Below are 20,261 nucleotides of genomic sequence, written 5' to 3' on the forward strand. Positions count from 1 at the left end.
TTATTAGATATTGACATCAGATTTTTCTTTTCTTGTAAACTATATGAATTTTATTAGGAATCATTATGTCTCTTGACATTTCTGCATCTTTCCATTTTCAAGATAGCCAGACCAAACCTTTCTGAATAGTGTTTTATACTTGTAACATGTAACTCAGTTGTGAATTTTATCTTTGCAGACCATCAGCAGAGCCTTTATGAATGGCAGTGCACTGGAACATGTGGTAGAGTTTGGTTTAGATTATCCAGAAGGCATGGCAGTGGACTGGCTTGGGAAGAACTTATACTGGGCAGACACGGGAACAAATCGAATTGAAGTGTCAAAGCTGGATGGGCAACACCGTCAAGTTTTGGTGTGGAAAGACTTAGATAGCCCTAGAGCTTTAGCATTGGACCCTGCCGAAGGGTAAATAGCTTTATATATGCATTTTTTGAAACTACATTGCACATTTTGAGGAACATGACCTTGATTTCTTAAATAAGAAATTTTATAAGTTATATGACAACTAAATAGCTGATAGGCTTTATCTAAAACCAGTAATTGAGATTTCACTGGTTAATATTAATTATTAACTAAAGTCTGTTTCTGTTCCTTATATTGGGTGAAGAAAGAGTAAAATGGATTCATAATCATATATTACTGATAAGTATTTATAAAGTAAAGAATAGCCCTTTTAAACATAGAATCAACCTGTATTTGCTTGCACCCACTTCCAGAGTAAATAACTAGATTACAAATCTATGATAGTAAACTTACTAAAACAACGTTGTATTTGAAGAAATTACTATAGTTGTGCCCCCTTTCCCCAGGGCTTTGCTTTTTACAGTTTCAGTTAGCATGGTTCAAAAATTTCATATAACTTTATTACAGTATTTTCCCCATTTTTTTAAAATAGTGGTTCTTAGTCTCTTACTGGGCCAAGAAATAAATAAAACTTTGTAAATAAAACTTTGTTATATATATATATGTATAGGAAAAAAATTAAAATATATAGTATTTGGAACTGTCATGGTTTCAGGCATCCACTGGGAGTCTTGCAGTGTGTCCCTTATGGATAAGGGAAGACTACCATGTCCATCTAGTCAGAAACCCACATCAAAAACAACTTCTCTGCACTGACATATTGTGGAATTATGGTGATCTTTGTTCTAAGCATTAGTTTTCAGATAAATTTAGTAGTTGGAACTAAGAATTCTACTATAGGTTGCTGCTGGCAAGGGTAAAATTTCTTACACGGTTATTTTTCTTTGGCTCTTTTGATGTACATATGCCTTTCAACTGACAAGTACAAATGAAAAAAAAAAATGCCCAGGACTACTTTAATTTTCAGGAAAGCATGTTCATACACCTTTACCAAGTTAGCCATCAGCTGACAGGCTGATGAGTGAATGTCTTTCCTCAGTTACTTCTTGAGAGTTGACATGTGAAATGTTTTCCTAGTGCCAGTATTTAGTGTCTTGAGAATTAGCATCTTCCTAGGTTAGTTGAAAGGGCATTTGGCTAAGAATGAGGTTCTAGTTCTAGGTCTACCATGAAACTGGTTTGGAAACATGAGACAAATACATTCAATTTCTTTTAGTCCTTTGGTCTCCCCATCTATAAAACACCTATACTGTGGGGTAGTTCTAAGATTAAAGTGAACAACTTAAAAGAAAAAAAAAAAAAAGGAATCTTAACATTTCACAGGGATAATGGTAGTAGTATTCATTACCCCACTGACACATCAAGGGTGATTGATTGTTCTTATATATACAATATGTTCCCTGGGATGGTATGACCAAATGCATTTTCAGGCTTTTCATTTGACTTGAGCCTTTCAAAGACTCATTGTTTATTTTTACATTTGATGTACTTCTGCAGCTTGTTTTTGAGGCAAACTTATTATATAAGTTAAGTTCAACAATTAAAAAGTTAGTTATTTATATTAAAAAACACATAAAGACATTTTAGTCAAAAGTGAACCAGATTCTTAGACTGGAGCTTTAATCTTTTGCTTTTTCATGAATAATCGTTTTATAAATGCCATAGCTGCAGTAAAGAAACCATTGATTTGTTTCCAATTCCTAGGTTTGGATGGAATAAATTCATTGGAAAAACTAAGGAAAGCTGACTCACTTCCTTTTTGGGGAAGTGAAAAAATAAATTTAGTTGAAAGTTTGTTTTACCCATTTTCTTGATAGGTATTTCTTTAAATTTATTTAGTTACTATGAATGAATATAACCAGTTTTCCCAGAAAGCCAAAAGTGAAATGTTAATTGTTAATTGTTTTGATTCAGATTTATGTATTGGACTGAATGGGGTGGAAAACCTAAGATTGATAGAGCTGCTATGGATGGAAGTGAACGTACTACATTAGTTCCAAATGTGGGGCGGGCAAATGGCCTAACTATTGATTATGCTAAAAGGAGGCTTTATTGGACAGACCTGGACACCAACTTAATAGAATCTTCCAATATGCTTGGTAAGCTTTACTACTTTTTACTGGGATAGTATATTCTTTACACAAATATCAGTGACGGCTATTCATTATTGGTTAGACAACTTCATATAGATGTTTAGCTGCTTTCTCTGTTCTGGAGTTGTATCATTATTAATAGTAACTACTGGGATTCATATCTACTTCATATGCAAAAATTTCACTATTGTTAGGTTTGTAATAACATTTATAAATCCCTCTAGTCCTGAAGTAAATTTTTATACCAGTAAAAAATAATAATAAATATAATTATTATACACAATTAAAATAGACCATTCATGGGGCTATGGTTGTAGCTCAGTGATAGAGCGCTTGCCTAACATGTGTAAGGCATTAGGTTCTATCCTCAGCACCAAATAAAAGTAAAATAATTTTTTTTAGTTGTAGGTTAGTTGAAAGGGCATTTGGCTAAGGATGAGATTCTAATTCTAGGTCTACCATGAAACTGGTTTGGAAACATGAGACAAATCCATTCAATTTCTAAAAATTGTGTTCACCTACAACTAAAAAAAAAGACCACTCAGAGGAATTTAAACAGTAGGAATATGAGTTTGAGACATGGGGTCAGACTACAAATAGATTAATTTCAGAGAACCAGTCTGGTTTTAGAGTTACTTTCAAATGAATTGTTCTGTTTTATTATAATGTAATGTTTTACATATTAATATTTTTTGTGGGGGGGAGACAACAAAATGCTTGTATTTTCACATATTTCATTCTTGTGCATCTCCCCTGTCTACTGCCTTTCCAAAAATAGGACTCAACCGTGAAGTTATAGCAGATGACTTGCCTCATCCTTTTGGTTTAACTCAGTACCAAGATTACATCTACTGGACGGACTGGAGCCGACGCAGCATTGAACGTGCCAACAAAACCAGTGGCCAAAACCGCACCATCATTCAGGGCCATTTGGATTATGTGATGGACATCCTCGTCTTTCACTCTTCTCGGCAGGCAGGGTGGAATGAGTGTGCTTCCAGCAACGGGCACTGCTCCCACCTCTGCTTAGCTGTGCCGGTTGGAGGTTTTGTTTGTGGATGCCCTGCCCACTACTCCTTGAATAGTGATAATAGAACTTGTAGTGGTAAGCAGCATTTTCAAAATACTTTAATTTGTCTTTTTCTAGGGTAAATAGTTGTGGATGTCAAGTTGGTTATCTGTTTAATTAAGAGGAAGGCCAGAGGGAAGGTGGATACAAATTTTTGTCACTTATTTGATGATAGCAACTTGATATTGTAGAAAGACTAAGTCTTTTATCTTTGGGCATTAATGTTTAGTGTAAAATGTACATAATTTGAGAGAGGCATGCATGCATGCATGTTTGTACATAATTCATATTTATTCATTATTAAGGAAGGGAAGAACAGAACAAATAGTACACAAACAGAATCCTAAAACATAACCTCCTGTTCTTTAAAGTGTATAGAATAGGACAAAGATTTAATTGCATATGAGGCCAGGAAGAAAATGCATATGACAAAATTTAACCCAGTATTACAACATAGTCAATAGATGGGAAACTAGAGAGCACATGTTCTCCAAACATAGTGAATGGTGCTGCTTAATTCCCGCTGGTGTTCTTATCTATTAAAAAATCTAGTCTTTTGGGTCTTTTCATTTTTAAGTATTGGCAAGTAATTCACAATAAACATTATACACATGCAGTGCTAACAGCATAGTGTATAGAAGAACATTTGGCTAGGGAAAACTTGATATATGACTTAATTATATATGAAAGCCCATGTCTTAATAGGCAGACATGAAAAAATTGGTATGTCTGATCAAGAAATGGGTAGAGGTCAGAAAGTAGATTCATAGGAGACAGAGGGTATGTGCTAATATGGGAGAAAATAAGGAACTTGTTACAAGATACTGATATAATTAACTACTTTGTTCTATGTCTGAGAAAATGTATCAGAAATCACACAGGCAAAGATTTAATCTATTCTGATAAAGAATTCAATTGTGAAAGAGAATGCAGCCATAAAGTTTAATGATTAAGAGAATATACTTTTGAATCTGTCACAATTAGTGTTTTACTTTACACAAGTAACAAATTTTTTAAAGTCTTAATTTTTCTCATTTTAAAAATGGGGATAATAATAAATACCTTATAGGGTTGTTGTATAGATTAAATAAGATACATGCTCTGATTCCTGGTAAGAAGAAAGGGTAGCCTGGAAGTCAAGAATAGCATGGTAATTCAGGTAGACTTAGACTGTGGTGGCGGCTGTGGTAAGGAGAGATTTGATGGTCTCAAGGTATACTTTGGAGCTAGAATGAATAGAACTTAGGGTTCTATTCGAAAAGAAAAGAGAAGAAGCAAAGATGACATCTCAGTTAGCTGTCACTTTTGATAGACTATGAAAAGATGAGATTAAAGGTATGAATTTTTTAATTGCCAGGTATATTTAAAATGAATGAGATTACCACCTAGGGAGAAGGTAATTTTTCTATAAAGGACCAAATTGTAAATATTTTAGACTTTGTGGGTATGTAGGCTCTGTCATACCAACTCAGTTCTGCCCATCTATCCACTATAGCTTGAAACCAGCAATGAACAATACATTTTTAAAGTGGGCATGATTAAATTTCAGTAAAACTTTATTACCAAAAAAATAAAGAAAGAAAAAAAGAAGAAAGCATGCTATATTGGTTTATAGGCCATAGTTTGCCTGTTTCTGGTGGAGAGGGAAAAAAAGGATCTGGTAACCTTCTGAACTCTGGTTCAGAAGGGAGAGTTTGTAGAGGACACTGAAAAGTTGCAGAGGTAAGAAGAAAAGCAGGGAAGAATTGAGACACTGAAGAGAAGAGTTAAAGTTGTTTTTTAAGGACCATTGACTACTGCAGAGAGGTTGAATACGTTGATATTTAAAATAGTATCTATTTGAGTTTTGGGTAAGATTATTATTAGTAACCCTCAAGAGAATGATTTCAGGGAATTAATGGTAAAATGCAGATTTGAGTAGTTTAAAAAATTAATGAAAGAAAAAGGAAGAGGCAGAAGTATTTATAGACATCTCTTTGAAGAAATCTGGCTTTGAATGGAAGAAGAAATTAGTCTTGTAGTTGCTTATGCCCAGGCTTGTTGGTTGTTGGGTAAGGGCCATGAGAAATCACTGCTGAATGTCCCTAAAATCTGTTGACTGCCTTTCTGAGACATGTAAGCAGTGTTTCAAGAGATTTATTGTGTACTCTTTTTGGGGGGAGGGGTACTGGTTATTGAACCTAGGGGCACTTAACCATTGAGCCACTCCCTAGCCCTATTTTATATTTTCTTTATAGACAGGGTCATGCTTAGTTGCTTAGGACCTAGCTAAATTGCTGAGGCTGGCTTTGAAATCATCACTCCTGCCCCAGCCTACCGAGCCACTGGGATTACAGGTGTGCTCCACCTTGCCCTGCTGTGTGCTCTTTTCATAGTGAGTACTATTTAATTTTTGTGTAGAAATATATTAGATTCTAGGGCATATTATAAGAGAAGTTTAGCACAATGTTCTTGCCCTCCAAAATTTCTAACATTGTGTCCTTTGCTCTTTGACCTGTTTTAAAATCTAAATCAGACTACCTTGTTTCTGTACTCAAATCTTGCAGTGCTCCCCATTTTACACAGAGTAAAAACCTAGCTCTTATAAGGGCTGGTGAGTCCTGCATACCTAATCTATGCCCTTTCTTCATAACCTCTGAATGAAAAGGCAAGATAGGTTCTACAAAAACACATATGCTTTTCTCTCAACTGCTTTATGGCTTTGGAAAAATTATTTAACTTTCTGAGCCTTGATTTGGTCACCTGTAAAAAGGAAGTCTTGGGAATTATTAAATGACAGTATGATATACCTGTGAAACATGTTGGAGGCCCTTGATAGTTTTTTTTTTTTTTCCCCTCTTTTCCTCCTCTCAAACAATTTTATTTTCTTACTTTAAAAATTAAGGCTGGGACTGTAGCTCAGTGGTAGAGCACTTGCCTTGCATGTGTAAGGTGCTGGGTTCAATCCTCAGCACCACATAAAAATAAATAAGTAAATAAAGATATTGTACCAACTACAACTAAAAAATATTTTTAAAAAAAATCAAGGCGGCAGGGCTTTCCTTGTCATCAAATGTGTGTTTCTTCATTTATTTCTTCAATGAATATTTATTTAATACCTAATTCGTACTGGGCATTATTTTAGTCAATGGAAAACACAACAGTGAACGAAATAGACATAAATTCCTGCCCTCACAGAACTTACCACTCTGACAAATAATGAGCTAAATAAATTGTATCAATGTTAAATGGTGACAAATATTATGTAGAAATATTACAAGCAAGAAAGGGTGGTGGCAGCAGAGTTGATTGTTAAATAAGATGATCAGCAGAGTCCTTACTGAAAAGTGACATTTATGTCAGAACAAGTAAGGAAGTGAACTATAGAGACACCTGGGAGAAGACCAGTCAAGTCAAAGGGGAGAGCAGATGCGAAAGTCCTGGGAGGAACAAGTCTAACACAATACAAGAACGTTTAAGATGCTAGTGTTGCTAGAACAGAGTGAATAAAAAGATTAAGTGAGATGAAATAGGGAGCCAAATTGTGCAGCCTCTTTTTTAGTACTGAAGTGGCCTCAATGGCACCTTCGTGCAGATTGGGAAAAGATGTTTCCTCTGGGCAGACTTGATCCTACTGGTGCATGACTTGGCTAATGAAAGTGTGTGCTGAATTTCAGTTCCTGCTCAGTGCCCTTGGCATGCACAAATGGCATAGTCATATGTGGTGGGTTTTACTTTGTAGTTTATTCTGTTCTCATCTAAGAGCAGCACTTTCCTTTAAGGTACAAGTAAATATTGGTGCCTTCAACACATCCTATTCTACTAATGCATGTTGCTGTCTTTGTTGTGGGAATGGAAAATTCAGACAACATGCTTGTATAATTTTTAAAGCAGCAATTGTGCAAGAGATGGAGGATTTGTGTTTAGAGTTTACATTAGTTAGAATGGATTTAGTCTTTAAAAATGCCATATTCTGTGTCATTGCAAGCCCCAACTCATTGTAAAATAAGTCAGAACATTAGTTGAGTTTTAGAAATAGTGTAACCATTTATAATTGTAAATGTCTTTTGAGTAGACTTTTTGAAACAAGCATTTTCTTGGAGTTACAATTGACTTCATCTTAACTTGCAATTCTAGAACAAGATCTGCACCCAATTGTGAAATCTTATTGAAGGTTAAAACTTGTCTTGGGGGAGGGGAAGAAATCCTACTAGAAGCCAACTGTATATTTGATAAATTGTTTCCCAGATAGGAAAATTTGGGAACCAAGATTATGGGGTCTTTCTGCTAAGTCTCATTTTCTTAGTATCTATATAGTGCTTATGCCGTTGGAAACTTATTACTAAGAATGTTACTGACAAAAATCAGTCCTTAAAAAAAGTTGTAGGAGACTTTGCAGCTACTTTATGTGAAATGTTCTTAAGGCCTGGACTCTTATTACAGTTGTTAAAAGTTAAATAAATACATAATGGGCTCCATAATATAGAATTCTAGTAGATCGTTGACATTCTTTCTAAAGCTTCTGAACTAAACATGGACTTTTAATTAATGAAGAACTTAAATGAAGCAGAATTTCATTGTTGTGAATATTGTTTTTTGTGAGTGCAAATGAATTCCTTTGGGGTTTAAGTCAATATACATATGAGTGTGAATGAAAGTAATCCAGAGAACCACAAGTAGTGGAGCTATAAAGAATGGGGCATAGATTAAAATAGGCCCTTAGTTCTGACTTGGCTCTTTTGGGGATTTTTTGTTTGTTTGAAGTCAATACTTTTTATTTAAGGAATTTCCCAGGGTGATTGTTTTGTTGTACATCTCAAGGATCCCTTTTTAGAAGAACTGATGCTTAATTTAGTTGTCCCATCAGCCCACAATTCTTTGGCAGGGAATGGGGGGCTTCTGTTTCCACTTGAATTATGCACATATTGATAATGATTTCAGGATTCTTCATCTAAGATATTTGGGATCTAATTTTTTCAAGTAATTGATTTTAGGATCACTTTGGAATAAATGGATCTGCCTGGTTCTCAGTTGCTGCAACTTCTCTAAACATCAGTGAGTTCAAATCATATTCATTCCTATTATCATCCTCAGGAATGCCAATATGACAGTTAAACAAACATGATTCAAACACAGTAAGATATATCTTCAACTCCACATATCATTTTTTGAGGATAGAAGCTTTTAAGAAAGAAGCCATTTTCTTATATTAGTATGAAAATTGGAATATTGAATCATTGTATCTGAGATTTCTTTTATGACTTGTTCTTTTTGTCAACTTGTTAGTCTTAAAACCAGCCTTTTTAGTTATTAGTATCCCATCACTATAAGCTATCTTAGGTATGACATTTCTGCTTGCGTATCCAAACTCATACTGAACAATGAGTTCAGGATTGCAAAGGGGTGGGGTTTTTTTGTTTGTTTGTTTGTTTTTTTAATGTTTGTATTTCTGAGAAGGACAAAATTCTACTGGATTTAGGTGATGACTGGAAACCGAGAGAATGGAATATAATTATGGAATTTATACACACACACACACACACACACACACGTCTTCTCATCTGATTTCACTTTCCAATGTTTCAGATATCTTACCTGCCATTTGGAAATATTAAATGGGACATCCTAGAATTTATTAATTTTAAATTCCATGTAGTTCTAAGAAGCATGATGAAGTCATTTTTCATTCTGCTTAGAATGTGAATTCCTTTGTCCAACATGTTCATGCTGTATATGCTACCTTGCCTGTTAGTCACTTAGTAGTCATCTCTGTAATCAGATCATTTGTCACTTAGTACTGCAATGCTTATATTCAAGTTGTACTTACTTTACTTAATAATGGCCCCCAAACATGAAAGTAGTGATGCTGGCAATTTTTAATAAAATTATATAGTATTATAAAAGAATATTATTTAATAAAAATATATTATTATAATTATTCTGATAATATTCTATTCTTATTGTCAATCTCTTACTGTGCCAAATTTATGCATTAATTAATCATAGGTAGGTGTGTGTATATAGGATTCAATACTGTCTGTGTTTGAGGTATCCACTGGGAGTCTTGGAATTCATCTCCCACTAATAAGGGGAGACAGCTGTATTTTAGTGAGGATTTAAAAATGCTACTAGATTTTGTAGTTGTTATCACTGGCATTCTTTTCTAGATGTTTTCCTATGATAAAAGTGATTACATAATAACCAGAAGCCTAGTCCTTGGGAAAGGGAAGTGTTTGCAATGTATTTTCCCAGTTCATGAATTTAGAGAATCAACTTAGCATCAAAGGAGAATTTTATTTTAGTGAAAATATAAATGTAAGGTTTCTTTTGAGGATTAAAAATAAAGAATGTGGGGCTGGGGTTATGGCTCAGTGTTAACGCACTTGCCTAGCATGAGTGAAGCACTGGGTTCGATTCTTAGTATCACATATAAACAAAGGTCCATCAATAACTAATAAAAAATTTTTAAAAAAAGAATGTGAAGTATCTATATTATTAATTTTGGGATAATTTTTATCTGCTTTTTCTCCCTGCAGCCATTATATACACTACAAAGCAAAAGAAAGTTTATATCTGCATTTCATGAGTTTTTGTCTAATTCTTGTTAATCTGAGTTTATTAATGATACTAATAATAATTGATAATAATAAACAATAGCTATTTGTACTTTTATATCCTGGCTTCCAGTTTTTAAAGTGTTTTCATTTCTGTGATAGAATTTTTATAGCAACTCAATGAGAAGGGCAAGGTGGCTATTATCTTTATTTTACAGTTGGATAAAATTTGATCAAGAGGAGGGTCAGTGACTTCGTAATCAAATAATTAGATAATGAACAGTCTGAATTTAAAATAATAGTGAAGATTCTTCTTTGACCTATGGAGGCCCAGGTTTTCGGCCACACACACACACACAAGAATAGGTTAAGGAGGAATAGAGTTATTCACCTGATGGACTAGAATTAAGTTTACGTTTATCAAATGTTTCATTGAAATCTCCTATGATATCTGTGATAGAAGAAGAAAAGTAGATTATGTCACTGGGTAACTGGTTTGGTAACCAGAGTACTCATCATTCTCTCTCTGAAGAGAGTTTTGGATTGCGTATTCTGAATCCTGCTATGTCTGTCTGTATTGTATGCAGGAAATAATATACAATAGTCTAGTCAAATATTTGAGTAATTCAAGACTCAGAATAACTATATTTTGGATTTGCTCTTTTCTTTTTTTAAGCCCCTACCACCTTCCTGCTCTTCAGTCAAAAGAGTGCTATCAATCGCATGGTGATTGATGAACAACAGAGTCCTGACATCATCCTTCCCATCCACAGCCTTCGAAATGTCCGGGCCATTGACTATGACCCCCTGGACAAGCAGCTATATTGGATTGACTCACGACAAAACGTGATCCGAAAGGCTCAAGAAGATGGAAGCCAGGTAATTCAGGGTCCAATAATTTCTCCCCTCCCCTTCCTTCTCCTCTTTCTCTTCCCTCTCTCCTTCTTTTCTCTTTTCCTTTCTTTTATTTTCCCTCTCTCCCTTTCATCTGTCCATCCATCTGTCTTTCTGTCTTTTTTTCTTGTACTGGAGATTGAACTCAGGACCTCACACATGCTAGGCAAGGGCTCTTGAGCTATGTCACCAGCCCTTTTAATTTGAAACAGGACCTTGCTAAGTTGGTGAGGCTGGCCTTGAACTTGTGAGCCTTCTGCTTGAGTCTCCCAAGTAGCTGGAATTAACAGGAGTATGCCACCATACTTAGCCGGGCTCAGTTCAAAATCCGTTTCTTCTGACTGTTAATTGGACTAACCAATTATACTATTTTACTTGGCTCTTGCCACACAGAGAGAGAGACAGAGACTGAAATTCTGAACCTAGTAGCTCTCTTTTATTCCTGATGATTTTTCTGAGTGAACAATTACTTGACAGTGGTATTGGGATGGAAATTATATTAGGAGAACTTAAGCTCACGTATCAGTAATGACTGTCACTGCTACCCACATTCATTTATATAGTTTTTTTTTCTTATGATTTCATTTGTGTGGAATGTTAGAAGTTTTGAAGTCAAATAGGCCTTAGTTCTGATCCAAGCTCTCTCCTTCCCTGGGAATCTCGTAAATTTTTTTAACTGAAAAAAATGCAAAGTTGCATAGTGCTTACCTTTATATGCTAGGGACTTGACAAATAAGTGTTACATTACTAATTACCTATTATTTAAAAGGTTCAGAAGACAGCATATATAGCATAATTTTGTAAAATTTAAAACATCTAGAATGTGCTGTTGATCAAATATTTTTTTGGTAAATATTATTTAGTGACTATGAGATGGGAATGAGAATATTGTCAGTCTTACTTATGCCTACACACTAGTCATGGATTTATATACCACTCTAATACTTAACTTCCTTGCGTTCTGTGACCAGGCAGGGTTAGACTGGGATTACAATAAATATAACTATTGTCTTCCTTATAGCAGTGATGTTAAATTGAATTTTGAATGTACTAAAATATAGGGGGATTAAATTACTAATTTTTGTTACATCTTTTCAAACAGTTAAGAACAAGATGGTAATATATTTAGAGCTACGGAAAGATCATTTAGGGGTGAGGTTATAGTTGTGTATTCTATATACACTTTATACTGGGTAGGACAGAATTAATGATTGATAACTAGTAGATAGAAGTTATGGTTATTATATAGCCAAGGACATTGCAAATAAATTAAATAACCTCATTAAGGAATGTTAATAGTAAAGTCCTAGTAAAGGAAATGTACTTTATTCAGATGGATAAATCTTCCTATGATTGACTTTGTTAAAAAATATATATTTATTTTATTTATTTGGAGGTGAGTTTCTGGATTAGAGAAAGAGATGATTGATAGAGTTGGTTTGTAGCCCTGACTAGTGTTATCATTTCTAGAGCAGTTTCTAAACTCTTTAGACGTTGGGGACCAGATAAATCTTTGTTGTGGGGGTTATCCTACATGTTGTAGGATGTTTAACAGCATCCTTTGCCTCTACTCACTATATTGCCAATAACATCACCATAGATGTGACAACCAAAAATGTTTCCAAACATTGCCAAATGTCTGTAGGGACAGAATTTATCCCTGATTGAGAACCATTGCTCTAAAGGTATTTCTAGGGTGTGGTTCTAGCCATTAAGTCTACAGTTCGCTGAAGGTTGCTGTTACTTTCTTCCTTCTGTCTCTAATCAAGGCATCATTAGGTTCTTGGAGCAACTAATCTATCCTCGGCTCCCTCTTCTGCCCTAGGCCATAACAATCCCACAGAATATTTGAGATGCATATTAACAAAGAAGTACATTATCTATAAAAAAAAAGTATCAGTAAAAAAAGCTCCCAGAGACTTGAGAGCTCCTTCTCAGGTGTGTAACCACATAGGCGAAGCATTATGAGTAGATACCTCAGGGCTATTTGTTATGGAGTCTGTAACTTTCTGTGTGTGACTTTTTCTTTCCTTAGGGCTTTACTGTCGTTGTGAGCTCAGTTCCGAATCAGAACCTAGAAATACAGCCCTATGACCTCAGCATTGATATTTATAGCCGGTACATCTACTGGACTTGTGAGGCTACCAATGTCATTAATGTGACCAGATTAGATGGAAGATCAATTGGAGTGGTGCTGAAAGGCGAGCAAGACAGACCTCGAGCCATTGTGGTAAACCCAGAGAAAGGGTATGTTACTAAAGTGGCATTCAGATATATTTGCATCTGAGACCCTTCTCAATCTTCCTTTTCAGTTCTTTATTTATCTTTTAAATATTCTGTGCTCCTGTGAACAGCTCATTATTCTCTGTCCACTTGCCCATGCATTTTCTTAACAGCTTTCTTATATTTTCTTTGATTTCACTGCCTAGAGTTTCCTTTCTTGGTTTAGTTCTAAATTTGATCCATACCTTCAGGACCATTTCAGCTCCTGTTTCCTCCATGAAGTTTTCCTTGGTCTTTCTACCTCCTGCCAGATGTGATTCTCCTCTGTCCTAGATACCCAGTGCTCTGTGTCTGTTCCTCTCTATTCATATTTAATTCTTTTCAGTTTGTCTTCTACTTAACTATTTTTCAGTTGTATATTTCTTATTAGACCTTAGACTCCTTTATGACAAAAATTAATGTTTTTTTTTCACTTAATACAGAGCTTTGCATTTAATAAATATTCAGTACTCAGCTGCATCTGAATGAAAGATAAGGAATTCAGCAGGGAAAGTAGCTTATTTAAAAAAGAATTACAGGAAAGGGATGAAATCTATAAGTTAATATAAGAAATGATTAATATATAACTTATTTTTAGTTATTAATAGGAAAGGAACTTAAAATTTTATGTCCAGTTTTCTCTGGCCACTGATTTCTTCTTTATTGTAGTATTCTGAAAACATTGGCATACTGTATCTAATACTCTTATATTCAAATCTATGAAAGTTAATTCCCTATGAAATTGTGTATGCTCTTTTTTACTTCTATGAAAGTAGAAGTATACGAAGACCTTTTTAATATTAAATTTTAGGGGGGAGGGAGAAATGGGGAAAGGTGAATCAGTGAATACTAAGTTGTAGTTAGATCAATATTTTTTTAAAAAAAGCTAGAAAAAAGAATTTTGAATGATAATTAAGATAGTTATACTGAGTTATGCATGTATACATGTATTCAAACATCATATGTTACTCCATTAATATGTACAGTTTTTATTAGTTTATTTATTTATTTATTTTTTTTTAAGAGAGAGTGAGAGAGGGGGACAGAGAGAGAATTTTAACATTTATTTATTTTTTCTTAGTTCTCGGCGGACACAACATCTTTGTTGGTATGTGGTGCTGAGGATCGAACCCGGGCCGCACGCATGCTAGGCGAGCGCGCTACTGCTTGAGCCACATCCCCAGCCCAGTTTTTATTAGTTTAAAAGTAAATTAGGGGGCTGTGGTTGTGGCTCAGTGGTAGAGTACTTGCCTAGCATGTGTGAGGTACTGGATTTGATCCTTGGTGCCACATAAAAATTAATAAAATAAAGGTATTGTGTTTATCTACAACTAAAAAAAAATTTTAAAAATAAATTAAAACAGATTTAAAGATATCTAAAAGATATTAGTTGACCTTCATTTATCTTCTTTTTTTTCATAGTGATGAGAATCAGACCCAAGAGCTTTATGCTAGTAGGCAAGCACTCTACCACTGAGCTACATCCCCAACGCCATCTCTATTTATCTTAATCATTAAGAATATTCTTATTTTACATGGTTTCTTACTTTGATAACTTCTTATTTTCTTCTAATTACTCTTCAGGTATATGTACTTCACCAATCTTCAGGAAAGATCTCCTAAAATTGAACGGGCTGCTTTGGATGGAACGGAACGAGAGGTCCTCTTTTTCAGTGGCTTAAGTAAACCAGTTGCCTTAGCTCTTGATAGCAGGTTGGGCAAGCTCTTTTGGGCTGACTCAGATCTCCGGCGAATTGAAAGCAGTGATCTGTCAGGTACTTAAGAAGTGTATTTCCCTATTTTGATTTGAGTTTTTAAGATAGTTTGTTAGTAGCATTTGTATTTTTCTTGCATTGTATTTCTGATAGATTTATTTGTAGTTTTATCTTCTATAGTATACATCAAGTTGGTTGGATAAAAGCTTTTTCTTTTACTATCTAATTATTTGCCAGTTTTCTTGATAGGGTAATAGTATATTTCTAATGTATCTTTCTTTTCTCTTAGTTGTTCTCCTCTAGTTCATGTTCTCATCATCTGATTGATGGTTTCCCCGCTAGATTTTCCTTAAAAAAGTATGTGTGGGGCTGGGATTGTGGCTCAGCAGTAGAGCACTTGCCTAGCACAGGTGGGACCTGGATTCAATTCTCAGCACCACATAAAAATAAAAGCATTGTGTTGTGTCCGTCTACACCTAAAAAAATAAATATTAAAAAAATAAGCAACCGTTGTTACCAGTTTCTTATGTATCCTTCCTGAAATATGCTGTGTACCCACAAGAAAATACAGTTATGCACTATCCTTGCTATTCTTTAAAAAAAAGAAGTGTGTGTGTGTGTGTGTGTATGTATCCATATATATAAATAAACATCCATGAACATAATTTTTTATATATACAAACATAATAACCTAAAATGTGGTTTTCTTGTTTTGTTTTGGGTGTTACTGGGGATTGAACCCAGGGCCTCACACATGCTAGGCAAGTGCTCTACCACTGAGCTACATCTCCAGCCCTTTTTATTTTATTTTGAGACAGGGTCTCACTCAGTTATTCAGGCTGGCCTTGAACTTGGTTTTCTCCTGCCACTGCCTCCTGAGTAGTAGAAATTACAGGTGTTTACCATTGCTCCCAGCCAGAAGTATGGTTACAAATGTCATCAATATACTCTAAAAATCTTCAGGACAGTCTCATAACCTACAGGAGAAAGGTCCAGATGTACACTTAATTTGGTATAAATTGATATTTGCATTTTTCAAACTTAACTTGACCTTTACATTATATTTTAACCAAATTAAATCATTCTTTACTTTTAAAGGTATTTACTTTAATTTCTCATTTCTCTGTAGTCCTCTATGATTATATTTACTTCATCTACCCTAACTTCTTATATCTTAACATTTTATGCAACCTTACTAGTGATTAGGGAAATTAATTTAAAATAATACACTTTGTCTATCAGAGTGACAAAAATTTGTTAAAGTTGATTGTAGTTAACATTGGCCAGAATGCTAGAAAATAACATATTCTCAAATGGTTTAGTGAAAATGGGAATAGGTAGAACCTTATGAAGGATAATTTGCCAATAATTATCAGCATTTAAAACAAGCATTCCTTTTGATTCCTGGCAGTTTGCTTTTTAAATGGGTGTCTTAGAGAAATATAAACCCAAGTGTACAGAGGCATTCATGAATACCATTTGTAATCATTTTTCATGGAGGAATATTCTACTATATCAGTGTATAGAATATTATAGTCCTTTAAAAGATTAAGGTAGATCTACATGCACTGATGTAAAGGATGATTTTTAAAACAAATTATGCAACAGTGTTTATTAAGATCCAATTTTGTTTAGAATTTAAAACTATATAGTATGTATGCATGTACCCCCTGCCACACTCACACACTACACACACACACACACACACACACACACACACACACACACACACACACACACACACATATATCAGTAAGAAATAAGGGCATGTCTATATGTTCACTTTGAAATATGTAAACAAATATATCTTAAGAAAGGTCTAGAATGTTTGCATATTAAAATGTGAAGAGTATTGTATTATATGAAATTTTTTATTTCTGAATACATTTATAATTTTTTTAAAAAAGCAATAAATAAAAAAAAATTCTAGCCAGGTGTGTTGGCACATGCCTGTAATCCCAGCAGTTCTGGAAGCAGAGGTAGAGGAGGCAGAGGAGGATTGCAAGTTCAAAGCTAGCCTCAGCAACTTAGTGAGGCACTCAGGAGATGAGTGAAACTGTCTCAAAATAAAAAAAAAAATTTAAAAAGGACTTGGGGATGTGGTACAGAGGTTAAGTGCCCCTGGTTTCAATCCCTGATATCAAAAAAACAAAATTCCAAACAAAACAATTTTGTCCTTTCTTTAGGTACCAGAGTCCCCCTTTGCTTTCTCTGATTCTGAGTATTCATATACATAGTTACACAGGTGTTTTCACATGTCTGGCATTGGTATATCCTATCCCTGATCTGATTTTCCTATGTCTCTTGTATTACCTCTGTTTTGTATAATAATTGTTTATATCCACCACGTTTCAGCTCTTTTATTAGTATTGAAGATAGGTTCCCACACCCTTGCCTTTTCTTTCTCTTCTTTTATGATGTTTGGTTTTTGTTATTAAAGTAATGCATGTTTAAGCTGGGCTCCGTGGTGCACCCTTATAATCCCAGCGGCTTGGGAGGCTGAGGCAGGAGAATCGCTAGTTCAAAGCCAACCTCAGCAAAAGCAAGGCACTAAGCAACTCAGTGAGACCCTGTCTCTAAATAAAATACAAAGTAGGGCTGGGGATGCGGCTTAGTGGTCGGATGTCCCTGAGTTCAATCCTCAGTACAAAAAAAAAAGTAATATTAAATATTTTTATTAAAGAAAGTTTGGGAAATAACTTCTGATAATCAAGAGATTATCTGATACACTACTATTATTAACTTTAGTCTTCAGTGAGTTAACTTCTATTTTCTTTTATTGTTTTTCAAACATTTTTTATTGGTGCATTAGAGGTATACATAATAATGGTATTTGCACACAATATAACTTGGCTAATATCACCCCCCACACCCTTTCTGTTCCTTCTGTTCTCCTCCTTCTCTATCCCAGAGGTAACTTTTGATGGGGTTTTTTTTTTTTTTTGCCATGTATGTTTTGAGGTGTTTGTGTTTATTTTACTATATCTATATCTATACACACACACACATTTATTTATTTTTTCATTTTGTAATATAAATAGTCCCATCATGTATTCTTTATAGGTTGCTTTTTTTTTTTCAGGAAAATTATGATTTTGAGATGATCCATGATTATCCACACCTCTGTTGTTTATTTTCAATGCTAAATAGCATTTTATTGTGTGACTTTATTCTGTTGTCTGTTTTGCTATTCAAACTGTCTAAAAAAAAATTTTTTTTTTTTTGCCATAAAATACAGTGCTGCAGGGGATTGGGGATGTAGCTCATGGATAAGGTGGTTGCCTAGCGTAGGTGAGGCTGAATTCAATCCCTAGCACCAAAAAAAGGGAAAAAACAAAACAGTACTATAGTACATGTCCCTGTGCACACATGTAAACATATCTCTAAGGCCTAATATTATTAGTGGAATTTCTAAAATATAATGTGGACATACATGTGTATGTGTATCTGTATATTTCTATTAACAGGTATAGATTAATCTCCAGTGTGATTATATCAATTTGAAGTTTGTATTAGCAATATATGAGAGCTGCTACTCCAGAATCTGGTTATTGTCAGACTTACAGATTTTTGCCAGTCTAATAAATTTAAAAGATATATTACATTAATAAAAATTTTTATTATCCTGTTTCTGGTGAGGTTTAACAAAATCTCATGCTTTTATTGGTAATTCACATTTCTTTTATGAATTTGCTGTTCATAGCCTCTGCTCATTTTAATTTTCCCTTTTCTATTTTTTTGGGACAATATCTCCTTAAGTTTCTCTGGCTGGCCTTGAATTTGTAGTCCTCCTGCCTCAGGCTCCAGAATTGCTGGTACTACAGGCGTGCACCACTGTGCCCAGCTGCCATTTTTCTGTTTTAGATTTCTAGAAATTCTTTATGTATTCAAATTACTAATTTATTATTAGTAACATATGTATTGGAGAATTAGCATGTTTAATAAATTTAATCTTTTTATCCGTGACCATGAGAATCCTTCCTTTATTTTGGTCTTATTTAGTAGCTTTTAGTACTTTTTCATAGTTTTTTTCTGTAGTGATCTTATACTTTATTTGCAGACATATAGGAGTCTTCTCTTACTTACAAGGAACCAAGTTTTTTTTTTTTTTTAATCTATTTGGCAAATTGGTTTTTCAACACCATTGACTAAATAATCCATCTTTTCTGTTCTGTTTTATAACTTTTATTATATATAAGATTCTTATTTATCCACTAGTCTTGTCTTTTTAGTTCTGTTGCATGAATGTATTCTCTTGCATAGATCTACAGTCTTCCCCCTTCTCCTTAGAGGATATGTTCCATGATCCCCCAGTGGATGCCTGAAACTTGGATAGTACCAAACACCATGCTATTTATTTCCTATATGCCTTGTAGCATAGTCAGAGAGTACTACAGTTAATCTCTCTTTCCATATTTTATGCCCTGTACCTCCTTTACATCTTGTACTTTGGGGCCACTATTAAGCAAAAGCAATGTTTTTTGAACATAAGCACTATGATACTGAGATAGTTTTATATAAAGAGATGACTACCAAGTGACTAAAGGTAGATAGCTTATATTGATAATGCTGAACTTTCTTGACTATAAATATTTTTTTCTCCTATTATACATCTCTTTTTCTTCTGCTTTCTTGGAGAGCTTTTTAAATTTGTCACCCAACTTTCTTACTGAAAAAACAAATTTTTAAAAATTTTCCAGTATCTTGTTTAATTTGCAAAGTCTGGTTTGTTTTGTTTTTTTCCCTCTGCCCTCAAAGCATCCTATTCTTTAGGGTTATAATGACTAATTTATTTATTTTCTTCTGCTTTTAATTGTGTCTTTCTCTTTTATTTCAATTTTAAAATTAGTTTCAATTTTATTTTTTTTAGTTGTCAATGGACTTTTATTTTATGTATTTTTACGTGGTGCTGAGGATTGAACCCAGTGCCTCACACATGTTAGGCAAGCACTCTGCATCTGAGCTACAACCCCAGCCAGTTTCAATTTTAATACAGAGGTTTTCTTTAAATATTTGGTGATCCTTAGTTGTCTGTTTAATATTAGGCACTGAAAATGCTGACTTAGGCTTGCAGATGCTTTGATTACAATGGCTTTCTTCTAGAGGCCTGGAGTTCTAATGGGACTCATAGGCAAAACTGTCTGAAGTTATTTTCTTTAGTGTATTTCAGGGTCTGTTTGTTTGTTTGTTTTTGTTCTTTAGTTAATAGTTTTTCCTATAGAAAATTCTTCCAGTCTTTTGTATTAGGATAAAAGTAGGCTGCTTAGGCTGGGCGTGATGTTGCAGTGGCTCAGGAGACTGAGGTAGGAGGTTCACTAATTCAAAGCTAGTG

General features: G+C 34.4%; 1 protein-coding gene across 2 annotated transcripts in view; it reads left to right on the top strand.

Annotated features, from left to right (window-relative positions):
• Lrp6 (LDL receptor related protein 6) overlaps positions 1-20,261 on the top strand; it is a 167,543-nt gene that overhangs the window by 116,225 nt on the left and 31,057 nt on the right. For both annotated transcript variants that reach the window (XM_078015223.1, XM_078015224.1), the window contains 6 exons: positions 179-405; positions 2,278-2,462; positions 3,235-3,561; positions 10,735-10,937; positions 12,988-13,199; positions 14,799-14,989. In XM_078015223.1, coding sequence (XP_077871349.1) covers positions 179-405; positions 2,278-2,462; positions 3,235-3,561; positions 10,735-10,937; positions 12,988-13,199; positions 14,799-14,989 — 1,345 coding nt within the window. The remainder of the gene's footprint in view (positions 1-178; positions 406-2,277; positions 2,463-3,234; positions 3,562-10,734; positions 10,938-12,987; positions 13,200-14,798; positions 14,990-20,261) is intronic.

This window comes from Ictidomys tridecemlineatus, chromosome 6 (genome assembly GCF_052094955.1).
Source record: "Ictidomys tridecemlineatus isolate mIctTri1 chromosome 6, mIctTri1.hap1, whole genome shotgun sequence".
NCBI classification, from domain to species: domain Eukaryota; kingdom Metazoa; phylum Chordata; class Mammalia; order Rodentia; family Sciuridae; genus Ictidomys; species Ictidomys tridecemlineatus.